The sequence below is a fragment of the Falco rusticolus genome, chromosome 1, assembly GCF_015220075.1.
Source record: "Falco rusticolus isolate bFalRus1 chromosome 1, bFalRus1.pri, whole genome shotgun sequence".
NCBI classification, from domain to species: Eukaryota; Metazoa; Chordata; class Aves; order Falconiformes; family Falconidae; genus Falco; species Falco rusticolus.
In genome coordinates, this window is record NC_051187.1 from 4571361 (window position 1) to 4593753 (window position 22393).

At 39.1% G+C, this 22393-nt stretch overlaps 1 protein-coding gene and 1 long non-coding RNA gene across 9 annotated transcripts in view; both read right to left on the reverse strand.

Moving 5' to 3' along the window:
• Positions 1-5377: 5377 nt before the first annotated feature.
• Positions 5378-22393, reverse strand: part of RHOT1 (ras homolog family member T1) — a 31641-nt gene continuing 14625 nt past the window's right edge. For 3 of the 8 annotated variants that reach the window (XM_037406038.1, XM_037406021.1, XM_037406065.1), the window contains exons 9-21: positions 20966-21064; positions 20442-20550; positions 19416-19536; positions 18672-18756; positions 18147-18292; positions 17425-17525; positions 17045-17175; positions 16596-16679; positions 15778-15897; positions 15245-15447; positions 13755-13877; positions 8011-8154; positions 5378-6530 (exon numbers count right to left, since the gene is read on the reverse strand). In XM_037406038.1, the coding sequence (XP_037261935.1) occupies positions 6413-6530; positions 8011-8154; positions 13755-13877; positions 15245-15447; positions 15778-15897; positions 16596-16679; positions 17045-17175; positions 17425-17525; positions 18147-18292; positions 18672-18756; positions 19416-19536; positions 20442-20550; positions 20966-21064 (1584 nt within the window). In that variant the 3' untranslated portion in view covers positions 5378-6412. Of the gene's footprint in view, positions 6531-8010; positions 8155-13754; positions 13878-14607; positions 14711-15244; positions 15448-15777; positions 15898-16595; positions 16680-17044; positions 17176-17424; positions 17526-18146; positions 18293-18671; positions 18757-19415; positions 19537-20441; positions 20551-20965; positions 21065-22393 lie in introns of those variants that run through there. The other 5 variants (XM_037406031.1, XM_037406047.1, XR_005107108.1 and 2 more) reach the window with 5 other exon arrangements.
• Positions 9434-13748, reverse strand: LOC119156405. Its single transcript, XR_005107126.1, has 2 exons — positions 9884-13748; positions 9434-9828 (listed from the first exon to the last, which is right to left on the reverse strand). It is a non-coding gene; the product is annotated as an uncharacterized LOC119156405 (long non-coding RNA).

Sequence of the window (22393 nt, forward strand, 5' to 3'; positions counted from 1 at the left end):
TGAGCCCAGCAGATCACAATCCTAGCCAAAAGATACTTTTCCAAGAAATGTTCCTTCCAGTATTTTGAAGAGGTCAGCTAAACTTTTAAAGCAAATGCAAGAAGTAAACCTAGGACCTTTGGACCTGAAGAGCAGAACTTTTCCACCTCGGTATGCAGGCGGGAAAATAACAACAAAATAAAAGCTCTCCAGGGGTCTCCAGTGCAACTGACGAATGAGAGGGCTTCTTTCCCCTTAATGACCACAGCTGTCATCATTGGTTAAACAGAGCAGACCTTCTTCAGGTTTAAAGGTGATTCCTTGAACATAGCACCCACTTCTCGCTTGTCTAGAGCCTGCCCAGCCTGCTCTCCCAAAGCGTAAGAATAGGCGCTACCACATCCAGTGCTTTTGAGAAGCACTAACCCACTTTACTCATACAACACCACCCCTGCCAAAACATCCCAGGCACTAAACAGCTATTATAAAAACAATTTCTTTTTGATTGAAAAACTAAACCTCATCAAAACTTCAAAACAGATGGATAAGCAAAAATATGCTATGCCAACAGAAAGAAACAGCAATCATTTAAAGATGTCTGTAGGGAGGAGGGAAGCGAGTTGTTAAAGTAAAGAGAGAATAAATGAGCTGAATTTCAGGGGTAACAGGTTTCACACAGTTGGGGACTGCCGTGTCAAAAGCTCTGTGTCGCCTCTGATTCCAGATGCTAGCAGGAAAATGCTAACCATGAAGCCTAATATAAATGCAATAAACAGCGAGAACCCCCCAGACCTTACCTTAACACTGAACTCCTACTAAACTGGAAAACTGCTGCAAAATTAGAAATTCATTTTTCTTCTCTAAGGAATGCTTTTCACTAGTGGTAACGATAGGGTTTTTTTCAGGGAAATATCTCTGCACATTGCACATATGAGCTAGTGCTGTGCTATAATTGTCACAGAAAGGAAATTAACAGTATTCTAATGAGGGGTTTTGTTACAGACAAATTATCATCTTCCAAGTCTGTGAGAGCCTCTTAATTTAGACTGTCATTTCTCCCTACTGCATACCCTGGTGACTCTACCTTGGAAAACAGTAATTGCTAGAGAAACTAGGGAACTGTAGGCCACCACAGAGCAGATGCTGACAGAAGACAGAAGGGCTTTGGAAGAAACTTAGCCAGAAAGAACTTGAGATAATAAACCCCAAACCATTTTCCCATTCAGTCAAGTAGGCAACCTTTTACATTCCTACTACTGCACACAAAATGTAGGATATACGTCCTTCCTGCATTGGAAGTGTCTAAAAAGGTCAGCTCGTGAATATACAACAAAAAGCCCTCAAAGTAGGGACCTAGCCAACATCTGTTAGCTAAGCCTCCTGGAGCAGATCAAAACTTTGTTCATGGGTCCTTTTTCCACCCAAAGTAGCCCCAAAGGGCTTTTACAAAACTGCCCAGCTCTCACAACTGGAACTAAATGGACCAACTTACCCAGCCTGATTAATGTACCGGCACTTAGCTAGCCAGCCAGCCCTGGAAGGCGACTTCTGAAGCAAAATACAGTATTTTGGACTAGAAGCCAAGAACACTGCACACAAACACAACCCTAGCAAGAAGTTAGATAGCACAATGTTGGGACTGGCTCAGACCAGTCGGATTAACCCCTTCATGAAAATGGCAAAAAATCTTTAAGGACCACAGACAGTATGAGATTGCAGTTTAAGCTGTGCCCAGGAGGCAACAGTGGCAAAGAGCTCTTTCAGTGTCAATGGTAATGCTTGTGGCTGGGCTAACAAGATCAGTGTGAGTTAGACTCCCTGGTTCATGGATACATGAAGAAGGAGTGGTGAGAAAAAATAAGCTCCAACCTCTTCTCTGATTTCTAATTTGTGTTGAAAGGCTATCCTTCTAACCTCCTATTCCCCATGTTACACTTAGAAATTTTTCAAGTCCAGCACTGAAAAAGTAGACTCTAGTCTTTCCACCTACAGCTCTTTTCCGCCCCAGTAGCTGTTATTGGTTGCAACTGGTTCCAATTGCCTTTTTGGTTATAGCTGGGGAAATAATTAAATTTGTCATTAATCCTTTTTTGGGTGGTTGTGTTAAGAGGGAGCTCTCCTATCTGTTGGTCAGCCCTACAGTACTGAAGATAAGTCTCTGCTCCTTTTTAACTGTCACCTGATGGGATCACCGCACACATGGTAGCTCCATTGAAAATTAAAAGAATTGTTTGAAATGGAGACCAATTTTTAACTCAAGGTTAATTTCCAACATAAAATCAAGTCATGCTTACAACTAATCCTGAACTGACAAGCTTTCAGACGGGAGGTCAAAGCTGAGGGGTGAAGGATGTGTCTCCAAGGAAGATGAATTGAGGTCTTTGTTCCTCCCAGTGACTTTACACCACGGCCAGGCGATTCCCACAGCAGACTGAATGGGAAGAGGATATGGAGTCTGGTTTTGGAAGATACAACAGAAAAAGTTGTCAGGAAACTGATAGGTTCAGAGGAAAGAAATCACCGTTAAGGAGCCAGAGTGAGCAGAGCTGACTGGGCTGCTCCCTCTCCCTACCAAGCAGCACTCAACAGCAATAGCTCAGCTCCTTGGACTTTCTCCTTCATGTGCTCCGTGAGTAGAAGACTTTCCCCTCACGGTGACTATAATCCTCATAGGATCCAGGAGGCCTCGGCCAGTGGTTCAGTGAAGACCCTAACTCTTGCATAGGTGGCACAGCCACACGGGTTTCCCTGAGGCCACTCGCCCCAGCAGAGCCGCAGCACTTCAATTCCAGGACTTGGGCTCTCTCCCCAACTTTCAGGCTAAGCAAATTCCTCCCCCTAAGCCACTGGAGAAGGCCCGGTTCTATAAAGGAGCGCAGCGACCTGTGCCGCTCACCTGCGCGCTGGGAGGCCCGGCCGGTGGCAGCGCCTCCCCTCAGGGCTGCGGCCTTTCCCGCCGCGCCCGGCCCGCCTTTTCCTCAGGGGCCGTCGGGCCTCCGCGCTGGGCGAGGGGGCGCCCACCGCGGCCCTGCCCCGCCGGTGTCCGAGCAGGGCGGGGGGGCGCCCACCGCGGCCCTGCCCCGCCGGTGTCCGAGCAGGGCGGGGGGGCGCCCACCGCGGCCCTGCCCCGCCGGTGTCCGAGCAGGGCGGGGGGGCGCCCACCGCGGCCCTGCCCCGCCGGTGTCCGAGCAGGGCGGGGGGGCGCCCACCGCGGCCCTGCCCCGCCGGTGTCCGAGCAGGGCGGGGGGGCGCCCACCGCGGCCCTGCCCCGCCGGTGTCCGAGCAGGGCGGGGGTTGCGCTGCCGGAGCCGCCCCTCAGGGCAGAGCCGAGGCGCCGCGCTCCCGCCGCCGTGCCCACTGCCCTGTCAGCTCGGCCGCAGCGCGCCCCCTGGCGCCCGCTCCCGCCGCCCCGTGGCGCGAACCGGCGGGCCGCCGCAGGTCCCCCGGCGCGGTGCCGCCTGCAACAGCCACCGCGAGGCGCCTCTCCAGGCGACACCGTGCTTAATTATCACGCGGTTACTCACCGCGGTAGCGACCTGGGAGCTGCCCTTTACAGCAAACGATTCCGTCAGCCAGTCCGAGGCCGGGCCGCCCCCCCGAGCCGCCCCTGCCGCAGCCCCGCGCCCTGGGGCCGCGCTGCGCCACCTGCTCCGGGGGGTCCCGGGCGTCCCACCGGGCTCCCCCACGGAGAAATCCAGCACAAGCTCCCTCCCGGCGGGATGAAACAGAAGCGGCTCATTGGAACAGCAGCCACAACCCTCCAGTACCTGGCGCAGGTGATGAGCTGTGTCGTTAATATAATAATATGACAGGTGTGTGGGAACCGTCACCGAGCATCCAGAGCGCGGTATCAGGGATTTGGAAGCGTTTTGGAACCCACAGCTGCTGACTGGTTTAATAGAGCAGACCTCCCCCCCAGGACCCTGACCTCGGCGAGGCCAGGCAGTGCTCCGGGCCGTCAGCCTCTCAGAGACACTTCACCATCCGTACAGTGGCAGTCTGAGATAGATTTTGATAAATGGAGTCCTGAAATAGCCTTTCAGAAGTGCATTGGGGGGGGTGTGTGTGGTCATAATCAGCAGTGCTAAGATCTGCTAGGTGAGAATTTCCTATTAGGAAAACAAAAGGGAAACTCTCAAAGCGTCAGAGTATCCAGCCTTCCCTGCTTGCTTGGATGCTACAAGATCAACAGCCCCAAGTGTGCAAAGATCCCTGCATATTAACTTGCACTATCACAGCGGTCTTCCTTCTTATTTTCTATCACAATCTGGTCTCCCTCTACCAAGGCAGGTATGTTGCACTTAAACAAAAGAAAAAAAAAAACCAAACACAAACCCCCCAAGGTATCTGTCAGTCCCCAAGAACACATCATGCACCTTCTGGCTCTTCCAAGTGCCATTGCTGCATGGCACCACAAGCTCGTGAATCGTACTGTAAAAATTCAAGGACTGGGAAACATTTGCTTGCTCGGGTCATCAGCTCAAAAGCTCTACACAACACTAACGGATTTATTTTCTGCACCATGGGTATCAGAAGACATCTCACAGAAAAAGGGCAGGAAATACTGTTCAGCTATGTGACACACCTTCCACAAGCACCATCCACATCACATTCAGTAACTGGCACTTGTGAGACCGTCCTGTACGGTGTCCAGTTCCAGGCTTCCCAGTACAGGACAGACACTGACATATGGGAGCATCACTAGCAGGCAGGCACTGAGATGGGTAGGGAGCTGGAACAGGACACAAAGACAGATTCAGTCCTAGGAAAAGCTGAATGTGGGGGAATCCAATTTCTGTGGTCTCCAGTTACCCAGCAGGAGGGAGGATACAGAGGTGGTCTCCAACCATCACTTTCCCAGGGAAAGTAAGATTTTAAATAAGAGCATATACACCTCCCCAGAAAAGTATTAGCCCTCTTCTCGTCAAAAACTTTTAAGAAAGTAAGTAATTTTCTAGACAGAGTGTAATAGTTTACAGACTGGGAGCTTCCTAATCTTCTGGTGATAAAACTCTCTCATTCAGCTCCTCTCACCTTGCTTTTCTGGGAGGTCAGTGTAATAGACAGGCACTGGCTTTCCCAAACAACCCACTGAACTATTTGCTCTCCTCTTCAGTTCGATTTTGCCCTTGACAGTAAAGACAAAGTTCATGGTTGACTATGCATTTGTGTTACTGCTTTACAATATCACAGAAGTCACTTTTCTGATAAAAATCTGAAATAAACCTCTAATGGAAGCAACACAGTCGTAAGATGAAGCAAAGAAACTGCACAGCCAAGATATTTAAGCTCCAACAACTGACAGTATTCTCTTGGATGAAGGACAAGGTTTTATAAGGACCACCTTTCAGGGCAGGGGAAGGAGGGAAAGAAAAAAAAAGAAAAATATAAACACACACACAGTACACAGTTATTTTATTGAAATACTTGAAAAGGCCAGCAATGGAAAAATAGGCTTGTCATGAGGAAATAATATTTGACTTATTGATCATTAAAAAAGCTGTGTCTATAGGTAATTTAGCCAGTTACAGAATGCACTGTGATCCATGCAACTAACATACTACAGTAGAATAGGCACTGTGTACTATTTTATTTTTATCTTATACACAGCTTTCAGCAGGTATGATTGACAGATGTGAGAAATTAAACGGCAACACTTTTCAAATTATAAACATTTATAATATACAAATTTGCTTATCTGATTCGTAAGGGTTATAAAACAACATAGTGGAAACTGAAAACCACAAATTACATACAGCATATGAAGTTGATCTGGCAGGTTTTGAAGTTTATGGTTTCCTTTTAAAAGAAAAATCAGAATGCTAAATATGTCACTGGTCATGTAACATACAAAATCATAGGCCAGGATGGCAACAGTGACTTTGTCTTGAAATACGTAATTAGTGAGGAAATTTGTTCACGAGTTAAAAAGAATAGATGAGAATGAAAATCACAAATTCTGCCTGGTGTAGCTTATAGTCCAAAAAAGATGAAGTCACTTCAGATCAATGTAAATAAATAAGCAATCCTTGAGGAAGTATGATCCTCGAGTTAAACCTACTCTCTACCGAAAATGAACTTCAACTATACACTAGTGTGTCACCATGATGAAACATCTAAGAACAGTATTTTGAACAGCTTGTTGGGAAGCAATGTCTTACTGCTTTAATATGTACAGGTTATTTACAACAAATTCCCTTTTGGCCTCACAAGTCAAGCCATTTTAGCTGGCTGTTAAGATGCAATTTTTTCCCCACGCATTATGCAATACTGTAGTTAGAGCTATAATTTAAAATAATCTTATGCATGAATTACAAATATTAATAAAGTAACTCTGCATATATAAATATTTCTAGCAGAATTTAAAGCATTCAGAATGTACATAAAAGTTTGGGTTTTTTATTTGGTAGGGCCAGATGTGCTTCTTCTCAGATCATCGTTGCTTTAATAATGCTTTGTACATAGCAAAACCCAAAACTGCAAAGACAGTAGCACCAAAACTTGCTCGGAGCCAAAATGTAGAACTCTTGAGGTCCGCTTGTGTCACATGCCTAAAATTTAACACACATATGAAACCAGGTTAATTCCATGACAGGAATACCAGACAACTTGTGCTAAACTACTCTGCTTTTGGAAATTCATCACTACACTTGTCACAGGCAAGCAGCTTACAGTTCAGCCTTACAAATACTTATACAGTCATCTTACTTTTCTTAAAAGCTTAGGATTTGATCTGCAGCCCTGATGACATAAGTAGATCTCACTGAAGTCAGAGAGCTCACACGGCTGAAGAGAAATGCAGGGGCAGATCTTTAGTCATGAATGTAGGGAGGGCAGTGTGTCATCTTTGAGAATACCAGCAAGCATTCAGAAAAGGAAAACAAAAATAGCTAGCAAATAATTAATAACCCATAGTGAGAACAACTCTGTCCAGCACAATCCTTTTTTTAAAATGTTGAGTTTGTGTATTTCTGCTTTTCCATGAAAAACTTTCTATTCCTGTTGAGTATCTACTTATACTTCTTTCAAAAAAAAGTCTACTGACAAGTAGCAAGTAATATTTTTCCAAAAGCTAGAATCAAAAGGAGCATTTGTAAATCCCTTTCTTCCCAGTACAGTCACAAGAACAGCAATAGAAACAGTCATCCAATACCAAGCTGAAAGCTAAAGTGCTAGTGAAACAAGCAGTGACAATGGCATCAACAGAAAAAGACAAGATGTAACAACAATATGAAGTGACTATATGACATAAAAAGCCACATCTTGCATGACAGTAGAGACAGCCAATGACCCAACTCTCCCAAATATTGCAAGAAGTCTGTGAGCATGCTCAGTTAAACACGGCTAGCCAACCTCAAAAGTAGTCTCAAGTATGACAGCTTACCATAAAGCAGGAGCTACCATTTAAAACAAGTTACCATAAATGCCATAATTCAAAGCACAAGTTCCTAAACAATAGTAAAGGGGTTTTTTTGTCTGCTTTTGTTTAAGATAGAACTTAAAACAGAACTTTGCTAGCCTAAGTATTTTAGCCTGTATTAATCGTCACAGGTTACTTGGTGAAAGCTGCAAAAGTATTAAGTAGAAGGAGCATACAGAGATCCTAAAACATACACGGTGCACGAGAGGTCATACAGTGTAAACTGCAGAGCTATGGCATACAAGCTGTTTAATAAAGCAGGAGTTGTTACTTGCTATCAAAATGCACAAAACCAGTTTAGGATATTCTTTAGCAGACATTTGCAGGAGCAATATAAGCCGTATAGATCAGTGTACTGTCATACTACATGCTGAAGAACTGGCTCTTTGGTGCATAAACCGCGAAACACAGCTGGTCTCTAAAAAATCCTAATCTTTTAAAAAAGTATCTTGCTGGGTTATGGAACAGATCAAATTTGTCAATTCCTGCAAGCATTAGTTCTTCTGCAGCTAGTTTTGACAAACTCTCTGCAAACTAGATATCAGGTGGTTTGCTGATGGGAAGAAAGGGAGAAGGCAATGGCAAGGTCACCTTAGTTTGGCTGTTGTTACCTGTCTTCAAGTAAACGTGGACCAAGAGATGACTCCATGAAGATGGAATCTTCTACAGAGTTGACGGCGTGCACCTGCTGCATAATACTGCTCTCCTCGTCTGCTAACAGCATGGCCCCCAACTCATCTATGTAGGATCTTAACCTTTTTACACACATGCACAGTTTGCAGTTCATAGCATGGCTCAACAACAGCGAGTGTCTCAAATATGCTCAAATAACAAAGCCCAGAGGGTTTATAATTTTTAACCATCTAGTCCCCCATTTTTGTGCAGTTGTTAAAAACATAGTGCTTGGGGGAAAAACAAAAATAAATGGAGTTTGTACTTTTGGTAAGCTAAATAAAATATATGCTTTTAAGTACCTAAATGCCATTGCTTTAAGGACAAAGAAAACTGCTTAAGAAACTGAATCTTTTCCCACTCCATCCCCAAAGTCTCAATTTTCATGTGCCCACAGGATACTGCAATACTCCTGCACCATATGCATGAGCTAGAGTACCTGTGCCAAGCACATTGGAATGACTCCAACACATCAGCCCCAAAACTGACAAGATCTCATTACTGTTGATAATTCAATTAAAGACTGTGTTTTATCATTACATGTGGTGGGTTTTTTACTAACAGACTGTAAAAACCCTTTTCTTCACATCAGTAAATGATAAAACTTATCTGTGTATGTAAAATAAATCACTTGTAATGTAACATGTTTTCAATAGATTACGTGGCAAGTTCTGTTGGGTGAGTATTCGTATAACTAACAACTCTCAAGTTTAATTTGGTTAATTGAAACGCCCAACTATTTGTATAATTTAAAAAACATCCCTTTAGATGTGCAAATCACTGTTTAAATTGCAAATGAATGCTTTTGAATTGCCTCATAAAGCACTCTCTCCCATACTTCTAGGTTTTCTGATTTCTATCTATAATTTGCCTTGACTTTTGCACGTGTCCATACCTAATGGTATGCAAGAATCACACTGAGCATGCTTCAGCCTTTTAAAAACAATTAATATATACTCCAGTCATGATAAAATCCTCTTTTAATGTCTAAAGGGAGAGTAAATTGGCTCTGATCCCTTTTCTAAACCTAACAGTAACAGACTCTTTCATTTAAATAAAGGAACTAAATCAAAGCAGGGATTTGTCCTATAACCTGAAATCTACTGACTTCAACAGGAAATGATTAGGGCCCTCTGAACATCTCAACTCAAAACTCCAAGAACACTTACTGAAATTCAGAACGCTATGGATAAATAATTGCTTTACATCTTTGAAAAATAACTCCTATTTTTCTCCCTTAAAGTGTTCCTTATGCTGTCATAAATGCAATTTTTGCAACCTTGATCCTTAATATTGTTTAGCTGCCATTAAAGGGAAAAAAAATCTGAAATAATAAAAAAGGATCGATGCTTGTTTCTAGCACAGGTTCTTTGACACGAAGGTGGCTGTAATGCAGAAAAGCTTCTCAATACATACTGGAAAATTCTACCACTTCAATAAATAATGTTAAAATTTTATTTCAGTGTAGTTGTGTTTATGAAGCTAATTTTCACCAGTGATAGAAATTATTACTGCCTTGCTAGTTAAAGAGTAACTCTGAATTAGAAAAAATACTCTCTCCAAGGGTAAAACGTGTATATGGATGTGCACATATACACACAGACAGTAGTAGTTAGGACTCCATAAATGAAGCTGTATTTGAAACTCTTGCTTGTAAGTAATAACTAACTTTCAAACCTCCCAAATAAATTTGGGATGTATTTAATTATAAAATTAGTTCCACATAGATAAGAAAGTCTAGAAATTTTACCTTCAACCTAAGACTCAGATTTTAATGCACATTTTGGAAAAATAAAAAAGATTTCATTCAACCTACCCTTAATAGTGAGTCAAGTAATTTGTCCCTTGTCGAGTAAGACCTCTGAAATCTCTACAGTTGTTCATTTAAGAGGCTTTAACAACTCACAAGAAGTTTGCAACATGCACTTATCAAGAGGTTAACTGAGCATGCCTGTCATGGTTACACACAGAAAATGCTGAGTTATGGGCCAATACTGACACTTTTCCCTAAGTCAGCAGCACAAGAATCCCAAGTCTGGGAAGGTTTAACCTTAACTATAAAAGTTCAAAAACATTCCTGTATTAACTACAAAAGCATTTTAAAAGCACAGTGGTGAGGCCAACAGGCTAGTCACATGGCCACTCACACCAAAATTATAAGCAAGTTAATGCAGCCAGCAAGCGGCAGCAGCAGCCTGCTCTGACAGACAATAGGTTCTAACAATAAAATATAAGCAATTGAATTCCAAAAACACCGCGTAACATACGCAAGATGCTGCAGCTTCCCTTCAGGCACACATTTTTCTAGGATGCAAACGAACTCCAGCAATTAAGAGTTTTCCCCCATGTATTAGTCATCTAAAATGTGACAAGTTCCAAGTGCATCTTATTATCTACAAAGCCTAAAAAGAAGGTAAAATGCCAATTCAATATATTCTATTTGGAAAGAAATCAGGGGACACAGCTTTGCAAATTTCTACTCAGTATGGGTCATTAAGCAGTTTAGAGAAAGAAGTAAATAGGTAAACAAAATATTGTTATACTGTCCTGATTTGGGGGACACTTAAGTATAGGGACAGCTTTCTGCAATTAGATTTAATGGCAAAATACTACCGTTTTGAAAAAATAATCTGCATACACTGCACAGTGGAAAAAAAAAATCACGAGTTATACTCCTAAAACTTTCCCATTATTACAGGAAAATGTCTTAACTTTAATTTTATAGAAGGATGGTTTTCATAGAAAAATAAGTATCTTACAAATAATTTGTGAAACAATCATGTTTTATATGCAAGTAGAACTTGACTTCTATTCCACAACATTCAAAAACTTCAGAGGGAACAAAAACATGCTCCAAGAACTCTTCCTCACTGAACAACACAATTCTCATGCATTAGAAAATTTTATTTTGAAATGAACTTAGCTGACAGAAAAATGCCACTACTATACAAGCAAAAGGCAACTGAATGATTTAAAACCAAGAACGCAGAAAACCACACTTAAAATTGATGCTCTGGAGTTAAAAAAAAACAAACAAAAAAGCCAAAAATCCAAGCTCATCATTAAAGAAAGAGTTAGAATGACATAAGCAGAAACCTTGCTTTTAGGAAGAGAAAAACAATGTAGTAAAAAGAGATTAAGTGCCAGCCAGACAAATACAAACAAACACCTAAAGGATAGTAACAAGTCTCATACATGCATGTGTAAGTGCTTTGAATGCAGTGCCTTCTTCCTCAAAGAGCCAATAAAGCGTGATCCTGGGTAGTTCAAACCAACAATCCCATTCCTGCACAATAAACGTCTTCAAACTGAACTTCCACATTAGCCTACAAACCCTCGGGAGAGGCTCTGAAGTTTGCCCATAGAAGAGAAACTGAAGGTGGGCATGAACAGGTTTTTCAGCTGCACAGAGGCAATGTTCTTCCTTTAATTACAAAGGTGGGAATATTCAAATGCGGTAGCATATTTTGCCTTAGTAACAGTGTTTAAGTATTACTTAGCAACAAATAATACATAAAGGGATCCCAATATGAAAAAAATTCAGTTCACCTACTTCCACTGTCTAAAGGTTCAGAATTGGAAGGGATCAGGAGAATGAAGTACTCTTGAGAAAACTCCTTCACCCATCAGTTATCTTAACTTTGTGCCCAACTACGTGATCTAATGGTAAGCACTTGTAAAGGCAAAATAAGAAAAGTTATTTAAACTAACTACATCAGAAAATCCTTGATTCAAATGCTTTCTCTAATCTAATCACAAATCATTAGATTAAAAACACATCTAAGGACCTAACATTTTTAAAGAAGAAAACCATCTCTACCCTTCTAACTCTACAATTAGGAGCTATTCCCTCTTGTTTACAGGTAACTCAGCTCTACTATATATGTAGTTTTAAATAGTTAATGTACTGAATGGTGAATAACCTGTAGCAACAGTGTGTTTGGTAAGGTAACACCTCTGAAGAGCTAACTAGGAAAATAATTGGTGAGATGAAGTGAGCATGCTGGAAACCTGCAACAAACCCCTAGTGACTAACAGAGTGACTACAGACAAAGATTCTTGCAAATAATTCTTCCTTTCTCTAGGGTCAGTGGAAAGTATATGAGGAATTCTCTTTACCTTGAATTACAGGCTTTTTTAGGCAGTGGAAGAATCCTATGTTTATTCCACACTCTCTGATGACAAGGTGTGGAATGACAGCATCCTGAGACTTCTCATTAAAAGATTTCAATACCTCAAGTCCTTGACAGTATTTCAGAGGAACAAAGTGCAATGTCTAGTGCAGGACTGAAAAACCCCACAGGCCCGTACAACAGAGAAACAAGCCACAGCAGCTAACGCAGCAACTCATAATCATTCCAAAAAAGGAAGATGTGTTACAGAGGTGACTTCAGCCTCAATGATTAAGACTTGGGATTTTCTAGTAGTGACTACTGAATGATGTTTTAGTGTGACAATATATAAAGAGATTGCTGTTTCAAGGAATTTTTGTCTAAGGGATGACTGCTATAGAAGAGATGCAGCATAAACAGTCTCATTCAGTCTCTTCCTAAGCTAATGAGTTTTTCATCCTTCTTTGAATTCTCACTCTGTGGTTCACACTTTTATCTTGGATTACAGTGGTATTTCTCAGTGATGTTCAATACTGTAGGATGGGGATATCAGCAAGCCTCCTATGTGTGTGTAACTTGCATTTAAAGGAGACAGCTGCTCTCATTCGGAGTGGCTGCATCTGAAAGCAGTAAAAAGTAGTAACATGCATGAACCCAAGAGCATGTCAGGATATTCTAACCATGGCCTTCAAATACATACATTTACCACATTTATCACAGCTGCCTCCAAGAAGGCTACAAACAATGGAACCACCGCACTACAAACATTGTTCGGTTTGAACTCCCATTTGCTGGGGTGCAATGACAAGTGCTGAGGTGTTAGTAAATCGTGTGTCAAAAACTGCCTGCAGTACACACAGGACAGGGTATAGCACTGTTTTCAATGCTGAAAAACAGTTCTCTCTCTTTACCAATTGTTTTTTCCAAAGTATCTGCAAGTGTTTAACCTTTTACCACTTCTTACATGCTGCATTCTATTCAGAGAGGAATTGGATGTTAAGCGCACTAATTACTCTTTTAATATACCCACTTTTTGTGTAAACCAAGCATAACACACACAGAGAAATTCTATGAATTGCCAAATATCAAACTTGCAATTATAAACACGTAATATGTTATATGATGGTGCTGTAAGTCAAGCCGTGCCATTATGCTAATATCTGTGTAACTGCTATCTAAGAGGCACTACCTCTAATCAATACTAAACAAACCTATAATGTCTCAAGTGGGACATGTCACACAGATTTACAGACACTACTTAACTTGTATCACCAGTTCCCTAAAAACACAGTCCTAATTCCTCAGCAGTATTTTTGCAATCACTAAGTGCCTGAATCAACTACCAAATTGGTAATATTTCAAAGAAATCATTGGACTAAGCTCAAAAGACCTAAAGTACCTTCTTCAAGTTAAACAAATTTTGACAATTCTATGACAATTATTACAGTAAGTATCTGCCTATTTAGTGGTTATGGAGTGAAAAACCTGCAGTATATAAGGTTACCAATTGCTTTTTCAAAAAACCTTTATTTTAAAAGCACACCTGGTACCTAGTAAATAAAGTTAAGGACCTGTTAAGAACTGCAGTGAAGAGTTTGTTCTTTACAGATTGCAGCAAGTCTGAGTTGAGGAAGTTCTGACAGATGCAAAATGTACACCTGTTGCAGGCGCACATACAGCGTAACCGGGCATGGCTGCGAAAACACACAGAAGGACAGGAGTTGAAATCTTGCTCATAAAATCAGGTGCACATTAGGACTGTGCCACAACCGAGAGAGATTTAGGAATAAAAGGTACATTTGAATGAGTAAGGAGAGGAGAAAAAAATACACCGGGGAAGCAAGGGTACAACTACTGCTGTGCAGAATTTTAAGGTTAGATGTTCCATGTCTTGGATATTTTGGCATTACCACCACGTACAGATCTTAATAGGAAAGTACAAACGTGAATGAAAATGTTTGCTGAATTAAGTTTGAATGAAAGCATCTGAAGATTTCTGAGTATGTCTGCACAGCAATAGATAACACCCCTTTTTCAAAGGAAAGTAAGCCACATTTTCTACCACTTTGAATGCACACTTTACAAAGTGACAGTTATCCCTGCTTTTGCCACCCTAACAAACACACATGCTTGAAAACTAAGGGAGAAGCAGGAATATTGATATGACAGACATTTGGTCGGTGCTACACTTTAGTGGTTTCCCAGTATTCCAGCACTACAAAATAAATACAAGAGAACAAAAACAAAAGCTTTACAAATCTAATTCAATAAATTCAGTTTCAAATATTAAAATAAAAATCCTATTATTTTGGGTGAAAGTGACATCAGTTCTATATAATTTAAAGCAAATGCCAGCTGTCATACTAGACTCCATCTGCTGTTAATATTTATGTAGTTCATCACCACATTAAAAGCTCCACCCACCAAAAAAGATGCAAAGTGAACTTAGCAACAGTGAGACGTGTAGTGAAGAATGTGAGGTCAAGTGTCTTGCAACTGAAGCCCAAAAGGTGTTTCTACAGAAATTCTATAAAAAAATGTAAGATCTATTAAATTAATGACCTGAGTACATAGTAATAAACACCCTGAAAATGAAAAAGCCTTCAAGCAGTGCATTGGGGAAACTGTTGTTCACCAAAGTGACATACTTGTAATCAACCATCAAGTTGAGCTATTAACAAGGATTACAGTACAATATATTCACAAGTATCTCAAAAATACCACGATATGAATACTGACATGTTAAGTTACGCATCCACAATAAGGACCAAACAGAACTCTACATATTCATTTGAATTTGCAACATGAGCAGGATGAACTAGTGTATTCTTTAAAAAATACCTTAGCAACAATAGCTGACACTGATTTATATGTTGGAGATACATATATATACACCAACTTTCTCTATTTCAAATACTTTGAAGTTTCTACTCAGACTCACTTAAGTCTCTCTGTTGCTAAATCTCAGTGAGGCAGTTCCATCCTCATGGTTAACAATGACATGCAGTGGTATTGTGCATGACCCATGCAATATGAAAAATATAATGGTTCAAGTACTTACGGATACATTGCCATAGTTGTCAGTTTAACAAAGATATCCTTACTCGGCATATCAACAGTATTACAAGTAAAGGCTTGAGGTGGAGGCATTTTGTGTTTTTTGCAGAATTCAGCAGGAGAAATACTATATTCCTGTCTAACTTCATGCAAGTCGGACTTTGCAGCTACCACTAAGCACGGTATTCTGCTATCCATGAAGTGCTGCTGCAAATTTAAAGAAAGAAAGTGAAAGAAAACAGGGTATGATACATTCAGCTTGGAACAGCCTGAATTCAACTGACTGCAGCAGTATTAAGATATACTCATCGCAACGAAGTTAGGCATTTCTAGAAGCAGAATATTTTATATAGACAAATAGATGTATGAGTAACAAAACGACATTTTCAATGCATCAGCCATATTATCACCAGCAATCCTAAATAAAATGGCTTTTAAGCACTAGAACTTGTGTATAGGACCAGTAACTGACACTGAATATTTTTTCAGTGAGAAGATACATAAATATAAAGGTTTGTATATATAAACTATACAAACCTTAAAAATCCTGGCACAGTACTCAAAGGACTTAGGGTTACTGACATCATATACCAGGCAGACAGCATCGCATATGGTCTCAGCATCAGTTAAAAATTCAGAGTCACTGACATCATGTAGCTGGAAAAAAAAGGTAGTCAGAGAGGAAGAAAAGCTTCATCATTATGCAGTTAAAGGAATTTGATACCCTTCTTTCTCTTAAAGTTTTTATGGCTCATTTTTATGTATCCTTGGAACTAATAGACTGACAATAGGCAGAATGAATGAAAGAAATAGTAGGAATTTACCATGCAACCAACATATGTGAGCTGTTAACATCACATCTGCAGGCAATCACAACCTCAGCATAAAAAATTACATTTACTTCAACACAAAGTCTTAGATTCCCATAGGAACTGGCATGCATCCTACAGAGGAAAACCACAGAGCAGAGGACTTGATCTTGGAAAACGAAGGAAAATATCATAGTATCATAAAGGAAAACTATAGAGGAACAAGCTTTAAAGACTATATTCCACCCACTGAAGATTAACTTCAGCCACCCTAATCATCCTACGTGATATATGCAGCATAAACATAATAGACTGGATGCTGTTCAACTTAGGTCAAGGTTTCAAAAATAACAGGTCCTGAACAGGTTCAGTTTTAAAGTATTAGCCACATGTAAAACCAGAAGTTGTTTGAGCCAGAAAAGGGCCAGGGAACCCACATTTATGTAGAGACAATTAAAAAAGAAATTTATTTGCAAAAGGCTTTGAATAATTTACTTAATTTTAAGATTAACCAGTTTTATGCAAACAATAATGAGGTAACCTTACCAGCAAGTACTTTTCCTGCCCATATACATAAACTGTATTAATGGCATAGTAAGATTTGTGTTCTGCACGTATTTGCCTCTGTCTCTGAAAAGGCAGAATTTCATGTTAGACCACAGCAACTTTGCCCTTTAAGTTAAATTTGAACAGCTGTTTTACTCCATTTATTAATGAACGAAAGTTACAGTAATCTTTTGTTTATTTTGCAAGTACATGCACAGCTATAATCCATGATGTACAAGTAATTTCTGCATGCAATTGCCATTTATCTATTTGCTGAAAAAAGATATTAAAAATAATTTTTAAAACACCTCCCTCCCCAATAATTCTATATTCCCTTACAGAACTCTGCAATCTCAGCAATAATCAGTGAAGCTCTAACAGCAATTGGGTTTGCCGTCTAACCTTAACTCAAAAGAGATATAGGTGTATATAAGAAAAAGGTTTCTTACCATTAGATTTCTTCCAAGGAGAGCCTGAAGAACTCCACTTTTCCCACAGCCTTTCATTCCAACAACATTGCATCGGAAAACATTTCTCTGAGTCTGTTTTTTCTGGAGATCTATCTTTTTATCTCTTGTCACTTTTGTAAAAATACAAATATTTTTCACAAGATGTACATGCATGTATGTGTGTGAAAACATGAAATAACTGTCCACTTACACTAAAATGCACACAAAATGATCTCTCAAAAGCATTAAATCAAAGGTTTGACTTGAGCAGAAAGTAAAAGAGAATATAAGGGAAAAAAGAGAAACCGTTTGTTTAAACAATTTACTCTTAAACAGATTTCTAAATTTAAATTCCTAGGTTGTACCAAATTTTTTATTACCTGTAATTGCTGATGCTTGAGACTCTTGCTCTGCAAGTATCGAGTAGCCTAAATAACCCAGGTATTCCAGGCAACGCTGTACATCTAAGTATGTGGTTAGTCTAGCAGAGGGGACAAAAAGAAGTTTCTAAATTGTTAGCAGCTGTGATAACAACTATTTACAGTACTGAAACAATTTTTTCCTCCAATCTCCAGATGTACATGACACAAGCATTCCTGGATCTATGTAGTACTGAAGGACAAAAGCACTCGGAAGATAAACGGGGACAATTTTACCACTCTTAATCAGCAAAACACTACGAAGGCAGTACTTGCGGAGGCCTATCAACCTACATCGTATTTTTTCCTTCAGCAAACAGTGTTTTCCTTATTTTCCGTATTTTCAATAGGACCCCCCCCTAATTATTGAAAACCATTATTCATACCATCTTTAAAGAGCAGGACAAAAATAAGTATTTCAACAGGGTTCAGGGGGATTTCCACATTTTGAACAGACACTCCTTCATAGTTAGCACTACATACTAGCCAAATCCTGGACAGGTTGTCACAATTGTCTGACGATTAGGCCACAAAAAATAAAGATGGCTACAAAAACTTGACTGCTTGGGTCAAATTTCAAGTAATAAATTTCCACTCTTTCTACTGGATTTTTAAGAGGAATCTACAAACACACTGTCATACTCAAAGTTCTCAACTTCTAAAATGCAATGTATCTCACTTACGTCCACTGAGAGAGAAACCCTTGGTACGTAATCCATCCCCTTTCATTTGTACAAACAGTGTTGTTAACATCAGGTCCCCATGGCATATAAGGGAATACTTTGAACAAATCTTTCAATTCATCAGGAGACAAAGCACAATCTCTATCCTGAAAACAATCATACAATATCAGACATATATCACTTAATTCATGTCTATTCTGAACTGATATTTTCTTGCTGTACCTTTGCAAGATTCAATAAAACTGGCTATAAGAAACTGAGCCACTTTCTTTTTCATCATTGCTCTTTTCTGGTTTTTACATAAGACCAAATATATAAGGTAGTTAAAAAAAAATTGGTAGTACAACTAACTGCCAACTCTCCTTGTAGACAGAAATAAAAACAGCAGCCTAGTTTTGACTGCATAGTTTAAGCCAGAGCCAGTTTCTGAATTAAATGACATTAAATTAAAAACCCCACACTTTTCACTAGCAAACTATGGCTCTTAAATATAAGGACACACATAGACTTGAATTAAAAGCTTACCAAATCATGTTTATCAAAAATACTTTGAAGAAACAAGTATGCATGATGATTTAATTCGGTTGTGCAGTCTGGAGGAATTTTTAGCCTGTTTATTGAAAACAAAAACAAAGAGAAGAAGTGTTAAGTGTGTTTATGAAAAACAGAATATTAAAACTCAAAATACAGACTTTCTGAATTGCAACATTTGGTATTTGACCTTTGCATTTAGCTTTAATAATTTATCTTTAAAGAGAGCAAAGCACATACTTTTTATTAGGAATTCTAAAATTACGAGTGTCCTTATATTATATGGCATGTAGCTATACAGTAATCAGGTTTTTGTTTGTGTTTGCTTTTTTTAAATGGAAGATTATGTAGTTACATTTTTGAAAAGAAGCCATAGACTTGGTTGATCTCTTAACTTTTTCATTTGGGAATTTTCAAAGGATCTCCACTGCTGTGAAAATACTGACAAGCCTTTTCTAATTTTCTGCCACATATAATAAGCAACTGTTCAGACTTCTGTTCCAGTTTTGTATTAAGAATCTCTTAATACAGTACTTGATTTGGCACAAGAGACAGGAGTTCTTCCTTCATAATTTTCAGTCACATGAAGATTTTGGCTGGTAGGTCATAAAGTAAGGGAGGTACTTGATGTAACAATGTCTTAAATAAACACATTACAATAATCCTTTCCTCCTGTCAAAACAGGAGGCAGCATAAATTAAATGCATGTAAGTTAAAGAAAGCTAAAATTATACATACGGAGGAAACAAGTACTCTGGCGTAAGCTCTAAGTCATCATCATATCCAAAGCGACGTAAAACAGTCCAAGTTGTTTCATGCCTTCCTCGCTGAATGAAAAGTGTGTGTAGAAAAAGAAAACCTAAAAATCAAATGATGAAATCTTAAGGCCCTGAAGTGCTTTATCTGCAACAAATATTTGTCATAGAATGAAAATAGACTGAAAAAAGCTTGAAATACACATTCAGATTTTAAACATTCTGCGTGATGTTAAAGCATTATTTACACAGACTGAAGGTTCAGAAATCATGTTATTTGTAACAGTGTCCTCCAGGAACTGTTTCCTTAAAGCAATCCACTTGGTTTTCTGTTGTTTGTTTCTTTCAGTACCAGCATTACAGAAGAACTTAGTTGTATTTTCAACAACTTAAAACAGCAAGCCTTAGCAAGAAGCCTGGAGAGTGGTCTCATGGAAGACTGCCTTTAGTAGTTTTCCTGTATCAAAATAACTGGGTAGGATTTTTGTTTAGCACTTTCCAGGGCTTAATGAACACTGCGATTTCACTGTTTAGTAAGGCTATGCCTTAAGAGTCCCACTCTTTGCAATTTCTCACGAGTCCTATTACATGTGTAAGCTCCACAAGCAAAGAAGTTACATTGATACTCAGAAAGCAAACATTTTTTTCTCCTTTCACTTTTGCCATATGCTCTGAGCAAATATGTACAGCATAGCTGTTAAAATGTTGACACCAATGTTGCAGCCAGTGAGCCTAAAGACAAGAGACAGATTTATCAGGGAGACAACCTCTTTTGACTCTGTATACTTATTTGAATTCCAAGCTCTGTAATGAGAAGACAGACCTTATTTTATTCACCCCCATTATTCCTCAGTTTAATCACCCTCTGATATCACACTGCCACTACACCCAGCTCTTGTAGTCTAAAAAAATCAAGACAGAGATCACATTTCAGAAGACTAGCTTTTTTATGTAAGAATGATTATCAACTGTATAAAGATACATCTTTTAAGAGTTAAACATGGCTTACCTTTTAATGTTAATCCATTATCTGCAACTCCATCACTTAGGTTTTTCCTGACTACATTCTTAACATCTTCCAAAGCCTGAGGTGCCAGTGGTGTATTAAAACAAATTCTCTAACAAAAAACCCAAAAAGAGCCTGTTAGGACCACTGGCTACAAAACTGAACAAACAGCATGTCCTGCATGAAATACAGCCTTAAACATTCTAATGAGCTAGTAAAGGACAATCCAATTTCTTAGTGGAAACAAAGGTGTACAAACTTTTATTTTATTTTGAAGTACAAGCACTGGGGCTTGCACATTTAACAGATTTTTGTTCTCTTGAACTAAAACTCAAACAATGGTTAGAAATAAAATTAATACCATTTTTTTTACATATCTGCTCTTTTATGCTGCACTTGAGACAATATTTAAACCTGCTTCCCTTACAATTCACCTTCATATGTTTTCTTCAAAAACAATCACTTGTTTTTCTAGAATTATATAGTTCAACTACTAAGCATGGTGAAAAGAGAAGCAAAAGAGTTACCTGAAAGAAGTTGAGCTCTGCATCATTGAGAGTACCATCATTATCCTGATCAGAAATTCTAAAAATGCGAGTGAGTGCTTTAATACAGGCAGGTTTCATCTAAGGAACAAAAGGAAGTTCAGTATCTTTCTAGGCTTGAATATAAAAAGATTACAGTTCAATCATATTAAACAAATTCTACTCTTCATTTTATAGTTTTAGAACAGACATTCATAGACATACACAAAAATAGAAAGCAAGATGAAACAAAATCCTGATCTAGCAAATTTATATCCATAAATTTAAAGCTATTATTCCACATTAAATGTCTTTCTATTAAATTATTGGAAAAGCCTCAAGCTCTTCACAAGCTGAAGGTAGTACTACTTAGTTATTAATTAAAAAAATAATAATCACTTCTCTAAATTCAGTCTTATTGCTACAGAAAGCTTTAAAAAGCAACGAAATGATTTTTTAATTTTTTTTTTTGGGGGGGGGGGGGGGCTTACAATCCCAGTGCCTTGCAAAACTAAATGGCTCTAGAACTACTGTCAGCTCTTTCTAAACAAGCACACTATTCACCGTTTCAACTACAGCTCCAGAAGGTCTCAAACATCAAATACTGAAAATCTTCACAAGGCTCATTCATCTACCAGGCAAAGCACTGATCATATGGGCTATCTCTATGACAAAACAATTGCTAGGATACCTTCCAAGTGAAGGAAAAGAGACACTGGTAATTCTCTCCCAACAACTACAGTGATGATGGACTCTTCTCTTCACAGAGGTCACACAGACAGCATAGAGATTGGTTTTGGAAAACCAAAAAGATTTCAGCACAACAGTTTTATCACAACATTACTAACTTATAAAGATGATTCTGATGGAAGAAATCAAAACAGGGTTATTCTCTAGTTCTCTGCTTAACAAAGTATATATGATTGAAGCAACTTTCCTACTGCCCAATACTGCACGGAGATTATGTTTAGAGATTTTATTTGTATTTGCCCATCAAATGAATGTGTTTCTTTAAAAAAACCACACTCCTTCATAACACACTCAGCTAACTACCTATAATACTTAAAAAAACAGCCAAATCACTTGTTTTTTATGCCTTTTGCCAAAGTCTCACAAGATGCTCAGAAAAGTTATTTCCTTTAAATCAGGCCAAGTCTGGAGTATTTTCCCTGAAATAAATGGAGTTACTGTGAAATGTGTATCTAAAGAGGAACTGATTGGACACATGATTTTGTTCACATTACATTTGGCTTAAAGCCATTACCAAAGCTTCTCATTTTACTTAGCAGTTCACATGGGCAACAAAAAAAGTCTTCATTGCTTTGAATGAAGAGGAAAGACAGATCAGATTAATACAATGCAAAACAATCACTATGGTTCTGGAATATTATGCTTGACATTTGAGGGTGGTGTGGTGGTAACAAAACACAC